This window comes from Toxorhynchites rutilus, chromosome 3 (genome assembly GCF_029784135.1).
Source record: "Toxorhynchites rutilus septentrionalis strain SRP chromosome 3, ASM2978413v1, whole genome shotgun sequence".
NCBI lineage: Eukaryota > Metazoa > Arthropoda > Insecta > Diptera > Culicidae > Toxorhynchites > Toxorhynchites rutilus.
This window is the reverse complement of record NC_073746.1, coordinates 255,904,733-255,914,048: the sequence shown is the minus strand read 5'-3', so window position 1 is coordinate 255,914,048 and position 9,316 is coordinate 255,904,733. Positions and strand designations below refer to the sequence as shown.

Below are 9,316 nucleotides of genomic sequence, written 5' to 3'. Positions count from 1 at the left end.
TCGGGGATATTTTTTTATAATGAAAAATATCAACAAAAATACAAGAGAAAGAAAAGGAAGTTCCTAGAAATCCTTTTATATCATCTTTTTATGCCCTATCTATAAAAAGGCATTAATTCTTAGTTTACCAAGAATACAGAGACAAAGAATATTAGAAATATGCTTACTTTATATTCCAGAACCTTTATCATCTGGTGATTATATAGAAGGTCGGTATACATTCTTCGATAAAAGACCCGAAAACACGCAACAACTGCATGAAATGAAAAAAATATGTTTGCTTCGAGCATGCAGTTATGCTATGTTCTGATTCTTACTCCAATGAAATCACAATCGATTAATACGATTTCATATTATTTTATAGCTCTTTGTACTTCCGTCAGTGTTTGGATTTCGATCAAAATCGAATGATACACAATGTGTCATGCAAGTAAACTCTCACGAACATATAACCAAATATGAGAGGATTATTCAGATACTTGTATGAATGTCAGTAATCACTTGTGTAACATTTAGTGATTAAACTAAGAGAGGAACGAAGACTGTTGATTGCATATCCGATCTGTATCAAGCATAGCATACCATTTTCGAAGGCTGCATACAAGTTTGAACTGCATATATCGTCCCATTTTACTATAGCGAAACCCACTGCACAGAAAAGTGCAAAGCAATAAATGATACAAGAAAAATTACGTCATCATTTAGTCACCATTTGCGGAGAGCAGCGAATGGGAAAATAGATAAAACGCGAGAGTTTTTGCTTCTCACTGGAGCGGTGTTGCTAGTAAAACTATGCGGTCTATATGAATATACATATTTCAAGGGATAGTGGCGTTAAAAATGGAAAATATAATCTGACTACCCTCCCTTAGCCCTTCATCGAGCTAAATAATCATATAGTTTGCGCTCTCTGAGACTTAAAAATCAGGATCTGCTACATTAGCTGAATATGAATCTTTCGCTTTGCGTGGTCCGTACGACCCTGCTGTTTCATGATGAATGGAGAGGTCGATATGCATATGTTAGAGGCAAAGAAGAAAATAAGCTTTCTGACCAAAAGCGTATATGATAGCTTTGCTTGCATGCTGGTGTGCAATAAAGTGCGAGCCGATGCAGAGTTGTCTCGTTCTCTTTTGTGTCGTGATTTGCAACACATAACAACAAAAGAATACCGCTGGGGGTAATGTTTCCTGAAAGATCATATTTGAACGAACGAAAGCGATTTTTTCAATGAGTGGATCATTTGGCAAACACTGACTTCCATGAATTATATTCAGTTGCTTACTTTCAATTAATAACAGTGAAAAATTCAATTTTCGGTATTTGTGTTGGAGTATCAAAAATTACTCTGTTTTGAGGAGGCTGAATTAGATGACTATTAGAACATAAAAAAAACGAAGAAAACATATTTTTTGGAGTTTTTTCATTTAATCATACCCTCTTCTTCAAATAAATGCCAATAAAGCCTGAAAAATACACAATGGCAACATTACAGAGCAGTTCAATTTTCGGTCTGTGACACCATGCGCGAGTATACATGTTATGATTTTGCACGCGAGTACAGGAGGGTTAAAGTTGAACTAACCACTTAACTACAACTTCATCAGAATGATCCTTTTCAGCACACCCCTTTCCATGTATAACGAGCTGACACCCGTTTATATACATTTTTGTAAGGTCAGTAGTCTGCTTTCAAAGCATTTTTTAAGTTATTGAATCAAGTTCTCCGGGTCAATGAGTAACAAATATTACTCGTAGATATTGTATCATTTGAATAAAATTATCATGATTGTAACAGAGCTAAATAAAACACAGCCTTCTCGGTCAAGAGATACGATACAAGAGAGAGAATTTATTTCAACGCCTGCTTATGTTTACATTGCAGCCTACTCCGATTCATGCCTACTACATCCCTCCCTTATTTTAATTAGATTCTTACAATTTTTATTATTCGATAAATTTCAGAAAACCATCAATTTACTCTAAACGTGAAATCTTATATAGAAAGTAGTCATTGAAATTTTCAGGTCTTCGTTTCTCACGACCGCTAAGTGTTGCTTGTACCCTTGGAAGTTCCTCAATAGTCTCGTGAGCAATACTTGACGGTTTCGATTTCCTTCCGGTTTCAAGTAGCGCGTCTCCGGTGATAGATTCTGTATTAATAGAACTTTCTAAAGGTTTGTTAGAAACTAAATATTTTGCATGATTGATATGTCTATCTATTTCTACACCCGTGGATAGATTCTTCACTGTAATTCTTGTCCCATTTTTCCGCACTACAACGTATGGTTGGGGGTTGAAATTAGTCGCCAGTTTACTTCGTTTTATCATATTCTTGAGAATGACATGATCGCCAACGTCAATGCTGGAATGTCTCGAACGCCTTCTTTTGTCACCATATATCTTTCCTTTCTCCTTTTTAGTTTTGTCTGCTTCCTTCATCTCCTTAATGTGTACATCTTCTCCTGTATGCTTTATTTCAGGAATCTTATCCTTCATGGTTCTGCCAAACATCAACATAGCTGGAGACATATTTGTTATGGAATGTGGTGTGTTCCGATACGCTAATAAATAATCATATAAATAATTTTTCCAGTCACGACCTGCGGCAGTACTGATCCGTATTGTTTTTAGCAGCGATCTATTATATCTTTCTACCAGGCCATTCTGAAATGGCGCGTATGGAACTGAATGATTGATGGTTATATTATTGAATTTGCAAAAATTCACAAATTCCTCTGAACAAAAGGGTGGGCCGTTATCACAAACTATTTGTTCTGGATATCCAAACCTTACAAATATCATTCGTAGTCGATGAACTGTTAATCGTGCAGTTGTTGATGTCATGATTTCAATTTCGGGATATCTTGAGTAATAATCTACTAGAACAAGTAAGTGAATTCCATTTGAGACCTCAGTAAAATCGAGTGCTAATTTACGCCAAGGTCCATTAGGAATGATTGTTCTGCACATTGGTTCAGTATCTGGCTCCGAAACAAGAAGGCAACCATTACAAGAATTAACGTAATCTGTAACCATTCTGTCAATACGAATCCACCAAACTTTTTGCCTGAGTCGTTTCTTCATAGCGTCAATTCCGAGATGAAGTCATGAGCGAGCTGCAGCATGCGTCGATACAAAATTTGAGGGATAACTATCTTGTTTCCCTTTAATACGATTTTACCATCGGTCGAAAGATCGTTTACTATCAACTTGTATCGATTCAATATTTTCGGCCACCGTTTCACAGAGTATGGTAACCAGTAGATCAGTTCTCGAATCTCTGGATCGTTTTTGGTTGCTTCTGTTATTTCTGATAGTGAAACAGCAATCGGACAGGAATCGGTTGAAACAAGTTGAATAATCCTCTCACTTTCTTCATCGAAACTATTCGCAGTGAAGGTACTGTCGTCATAAAGCCTTGAAAAAGGGTCCGCAATATTTAATTTACCCGGACGATATATGACCTTATAATCATTGACATTAACCGAAGTTTCCACCTCTCAATTCTAGCACATGGTTTGACTTTATCTCCAAAAATTGAGACTAGTGGTTTATGATCTGTGATCAACCAAAAGAATTTTCCGTACAAGTAATAATAAAACTTCTCTGGTGCCCAAACTAGAGCTAAGGCTTCTCGTTCAGTTTGGGCGTAACGCCTTTCAACTTCAGATAACGTCTTAGAGGCATAGCTCATTGCTTTGTATTCTCCTTTGCGTGATTTTTGAAAAAGTACGGCGCCTAATCCAACCGGGCTAGCATCAGCAATTAAAAATGTTTCTAAAGGCTGATTTAGACGATGCCAGTCAGCGCTCTAGTTGAAGTATCCAGTGAACAGAGAACAGACACTCTGTTCAAGTTACTTGTACCAGTATCGAACAAGTAATTGACCTCTAACTTGTACAGAGTGTCTGTTCTCTATTCACTGGATACTTCAACTAGAGCGCTGACTGGTATCGTATAAAACAGCCTTAACGCTGGGTAAAAGAACGCAAGCGTTTCATTCTTACTCAAGATCATTTTCAATGATTCAAACGCTTTTTGGTGGTTATCATTCCACACAAATGGTGTGCCTTTTCTAGTAAGGATGTTGAGCGGTTGTGAAATAGTAGATAAATTAGGAATGTACCGATTAACAAATGTAACCAGTCCCAAAAAACTCCTGAGCTTTTCAGTTGATTTGGGTTCTCGGAATTTGGTAATAGCTTCTATCTTTTCATTCGATACCTTCACCCCCTCTGCTGATAGATGAAATCCCAGGAAATCTATCTTACATTTTACATACAGTTACATTTTCTACAGATCTTCATTTTTCTCCTTAAGACGCTTCCTAACCTGCTCTGTTCGTAGTTTTTGAATTTCAATGTTAGGAGGAGAAATTTAAATATCATCGATGAAAATGATTATCCAAGGAAAGTCTTCTTCTTCTTCTTCAATGGCACTATCGTTCCTAGAGGAACTTCGCCGTCTCAACGTAGTATTACTTGTGTCATTTTTATTAGTACTTAGTTAAGATTTCTATGCCAAATAACACGCCTTGAATGCATTCTGAGTGGCAAGCTCTAGAATACGCGTGATCACAGTGCAAGTCGGAGGAAATTTCTTTGACGAAAAATTCCCCCGACCAGAACGGGAATCGAACCCGAACACCCGGCATGTTAGTTATGACGCTAACCACTCGGCCACGGGTGCACACATCCAAGGAAAGTCACCAAGAATGGTTTCCATGCATTTTTTTTAATTTGTTCCATTGTTGGTAGCGGATGCACCTCCCTAACAATCGCCTTATTTGCTTCACGTAAATCGATAATAATTCTCACTTCATCCACGCTTCTCCTTTTCACAAGCATCGGAGACACCCATTCTGATGCTTCATAGACTCTCTCAATGATACCTTGACTTTCTAATTCCTTCAGCTTAAGAAGCGTAAGCTCTTCAAGAGGAATGGGAATACGTCGATAAGCTTGTCTTACTGGAGGGATAGACTTGTCTATTTTTATCGATGCACACATTTCTGAATGGTTAAACACATATATTTAGTTCAATTAATTTGGAATATTAACTAATGTTATTATTGAAATACGAATTATTTACCTTTAATATAAGGTAAGACACGGCTTGTAGAAACTTGACTAACCCCAATTTTTCTGCAGAACTTCCACACAGCAAAGACCATTTTCCATTCTGTATCACGAATAAAGTCGTATGGCAGCTGACGTCACATATGGTACTTCACCGAGTACCGTTAATGGTTCCTGTGATCCGTAAGCTTGAAACACCTTGTTGCTGCCCTTTCTCACATCAGACGCGATAAACCCAATCCGTTTGAGTGTTTTCCAATATTCTTCACTAAGTACATCTTCGTCAGCTCCGGTGTCCACAACAAATCTGATGATTACTCCCCCAACAAAGCCTTCCACGCTTCGCTTACCACGAAGGTGGAATAATTCACGAACCTCAACGTTGTTGGTGACATCATCTACCTCGCGCACGAATTTTAATTTCTGATCAAATTTCTTTCTATCATCTCGATAACTTCTATCCTTCCGCTCAAATTGATTGGGTTCCCTACGTGTTCCACGGCAGCACCGTGCATAATGTCCCAATTTTCTGCATAGATTACAACTGCTCCCTGCTTATGTTTACATTGCAGCCTACTCCGATTCATGCCTACTACAATGATCACCTTTGTTTAGTCGGCAAAGAGATATTAAGTGCGATTCACATACAACATCCACGTCACGTTCACGCCCCGTCACGTTCCGTTACGTTAGTTATTCTACCATGCAATTCATATGAAAACATTCACATACACCGGCAACGTAACGACCCGTCAGCATAAGTTCAACGAAAACGACCGGCAGGATTTGTAGAAAAGAATAATTGACGGAGACGGACGGCTCGTTGGGTTTTTGTCTGGGCTTTGTGTCTCGGCTTTTGTTTTGATTTTGGCTGCATTTTTTATGCCAACATATCTCCCAGTTTCAAATTTCTCAGTTAAAATCAATTCACGACTAGCTGGGAAAAACAGTCTATATATTATTATTGTTAAAAAAGGGTCGGGACTACAGGTTTTAGGCATTTAAATAATATATTTCAATGATTTTCCTTGTTTTTTTTCTAAATTTAGGACTGATTCTAGGTATGCTGATTTGAAAGAGGGCATTGCAATTCAAAATTGTTGTAGATGGCGACACCACGAAAAACATTGAATAGATCATTCGTTTGACATTTGACGTGACGGTGCTGGTGCAAGCATTGACTGCATGTGTGAATTGGTGGAGACGTTGACGGAACGTAGACGTTCTTTTCCGTAACGTTCTATGTGAATCGCACATTAAGGCTCAAAACCTTGCACCTACAACGTAACGCTCTCGTTTTCGAAACTTTCAACTTACACCCCAGTTCGGAAATGAAAGACGTAGTCCTACGCCAAAACGGACAAGCCTTCTACAGGTCCCATCCATATGCGGCGCACATATAGGCTTAAAAATTTCACTTGGATTGGACGTCTGTGACATCGAAGAAACATTTTATCACTCCAGCTAAAACGCTCGATAGTGCGTAATTTTGTATCTATAAACTGTATATTATTTTTAGAAAGGCTCTGAACGAGTGAACGATGCAAATATTTCTATGTAAGATCCATTCAAACCACTTTCATACGCTTTGTTGTTCCGCATAATGTTTAGTCTATGCCCAACTTAAGAGTTCCAACCGAGATTATATTAGTTACATTAGAGTAAGGCAAAGTCAAATTTCAGTTTTTTTTATATATATTCGATAGCTATATTATTCAGATACACAGTGATACCACTACGAGTGATTTACTTTCCGATGCACAATCACAATCACACTTCCTAGTAAGTAAGAGCAGTTTTGGGAAAACATGCACTACGATATTAGGTAATCCAACGCTTTATGTTTGTTGTTGTCAAATTTAATTAACGCATCCGATATTTTCTCTTCATCAAATCCCAGATCTATTAGCTCCGTCAGTGGTATCAAGTGTTCCACAACCTGCACAAAAGATAATGAATGCATTGCCTTTAAACGAAGGATTGTTATGCCTCATTGGTCACCTTTTTATCATCGCTTCCTATTCGCTTCAACACTGCAACTACACGCTCTAGTGGAAACCCCATAGAGCTGACACGTTTGACTAGATTTTGGTCATCCTGTGAAAATTGATTCAACGTGGTAACACTATACTCGGATGAAGTTACAGACTTATCGCTAGTCGCTGCTACAAATGTAGAGAAAAAATATTAGTTAACGTATGCATTCTCATTCCTTTATTCCATTTACCTTCATCTTTGCGACGTTCATCGGCTGATTGACTGTTATTTCTGGTTCTGCGTTGAGCCGAATTTTGCACCTCTTCATCCAATTGACGAACAATGTCCGGCACACTCTTAGATTTAGATCTCATCGTCGAAGGCTCCTCAGAATGAGACAGCACATCCACTGTGGCTGTGGGATACTGAGATGAGTAATTGTTGTAGCTAGCACTAGATACTGTTGAATGAAGTTGACTGCCGAAACCACTGCTGTAGTGATAGGTATTAGCATATGTCGACTGGTTGGTTGCGCTGCCGGTTGAATTTGCATATGGGTAAAAATTGTAGGAAGAAACTCCAACCCCTTGATGATAGGGTTGAAACTGGGTTCCCGGCTGAAAAGCGGTGTTGGCTCCCAAATTGTATTGATCGAGTCGACGTCCATCAGTAGGAGTGTAAGAGGCTGTTAAAGTGGTGGAAGTTGGCGCATATTGTCCATAGCTATACTGATAACCGTCAAATGACTTGTAATAATCATTCGTCGATGGCGCAACTTGCTGAATTTGATAGGATGTTTGCTGATATTGTGGATGAGTACTATTTACTTGTTGTTCAACGACAGCACTCTGTTCCATAGCAGGAGGATCAACTCGATTACGTACAACTGCATGACTTGATTTGACAGCAATAGACTTCTCATGACTTCGCTCTGGATCAGAAACATTCAAGTTTAAAACTTGAGCTAAAATATCTAGATCGTTAATAGTTTTCAACTCCATATTATCAAAAGGACTGGACGTATCATTCTCAAAATCTGAGTAATTGATTTTGTTATATCCGTTGTTATTGTTGTTATTCAACAAAGTGGTGCATTTTGGAATGTCGAAGTTGATTTGTTTTTCAGTACTAGCAATTCTCTCCACACTGGCATCTGTTTTCATCATATCTGGCAGCACCGTTGGAATAAGAATTGTATCGAAATTATTCACGTAACTATACTGACCGATGGTTGTGCTTGCCAGAGCTGTCGTTCGGTCTTGTTCGGAACGCTCCTCTGAGGAACCGGAATGAGGCGATTCGCCGTTTTCTTCAGAAACATCATCACCTCCGTCGCTACCACTCGACAAATCATCGGTATTTGGGTACGAAATTTGATTCAGCTTATGCTTGTGCTCTGCTTCGATTCGTCTGGTAACTTCCTGTTCCTTCAGTCTCAATCGTTCACTGCGTTCACATTGTTTTTTCTCCTTTACGGCGCGCCATTCCGTTATACGTCTAAGTACCGTTTCCTCCAATTCAAAATTATAACTAGATGAAGACCTTGAAGTACCATTGCCATCAAACTGCATTAATCGATTTATCACGCTTTGTGGAAGTTTTATTTTCGGAGGAGGCTTAAAACGTTCAGAAATCTTCACCGAAATTCCATCCGTGTAACTGGGTGGACTTTGCGACATTTTACATCGACGATTTTCAATGCCAACATTCGCGAATGGCAACGGAACAGCAATTTCATGAAGTTTTTTACGTTCGTGCTATCAATCCGAACATAGTGCGTAAATTGAATTATAATCTCCCACTCTTATGATGCAATATATATGGGATTTCATTCGATACCTAAGAAAAACGTATGTAGATGATTCATGCAATGATTCAAAAAAAAATCAATTATCACCGTAATATTCACAAATTAATTTTCGTAACTTAATTGCAAGCCAAGTTCGCAGATCTAAAAGAAACAGAAAAACACAGAAAGGTTTGTAGTATTTTGACATTAATCAAAACCAAGATGGTGGAGTTAACAGGTGGCTCGTAATTTACACTATTTAGAAAAGACGTATGAGGAATGGCAAGACGAAAAGTTTGGATTTGTTTATGTTATTACTTACGTTGGTATGGTTACATTTGATTTCGTCGAAGGTATTTGAAGCAGTATAATAAATAAACAGTTGTCGTTGAAAATAGTAACCTAGTAACCTTTATGCATATGCTTCCGCCAGCTGGCTCGGCTAATGTGATTCAGGGAGTGCTTTGAT

The 9,316-nt window shown here is 38.3% G+C and overlaps 1 protein-coding gene across 2 annotated transcripts; it reads right to left on the bottom strand.

Moving 5' to 3' along the window:
* Positions 1-6,767: 6,767 nt before the first annotated feature.
* Positions 6,768-9,092, bottom strand: LOC129776261 (uncharacterized). 2 transcript variants are annotated; one of them, XM_055781805.1, is made up of 4 exons: positions 8,956-9,092; positions 7,309-8,897; positions 7,083-7,246; positions 6,768-7,020 (listed from the first exon to the last, which is right to left on the bottom strand). In XM_055781805.1, exons 2-4 carry the CDS (start codon positions 8,735-8,737, stop codon positions 6,895-6,897), a joined length of 1,719 nt encoding a protein of 572 aa, XP_055637780.1. In that variant the 5' UTR covers positions 8,738-8,897; positions 8,956-9,092; the 3' UTR covers positions 6,768-6,894. The 2 variants fall into 2 exon arrangements, with proteins under 2 accessions (XP_055637780.1, XP_055637781.1); XM_055781806.1 differs by lacking the exon at positions 8,956-9,092 and having other exon boundaries at positions 7,309-8,938.
* Between the last annotated feature and the right edge of the window lie 224 nt (positions 9,093-9,316).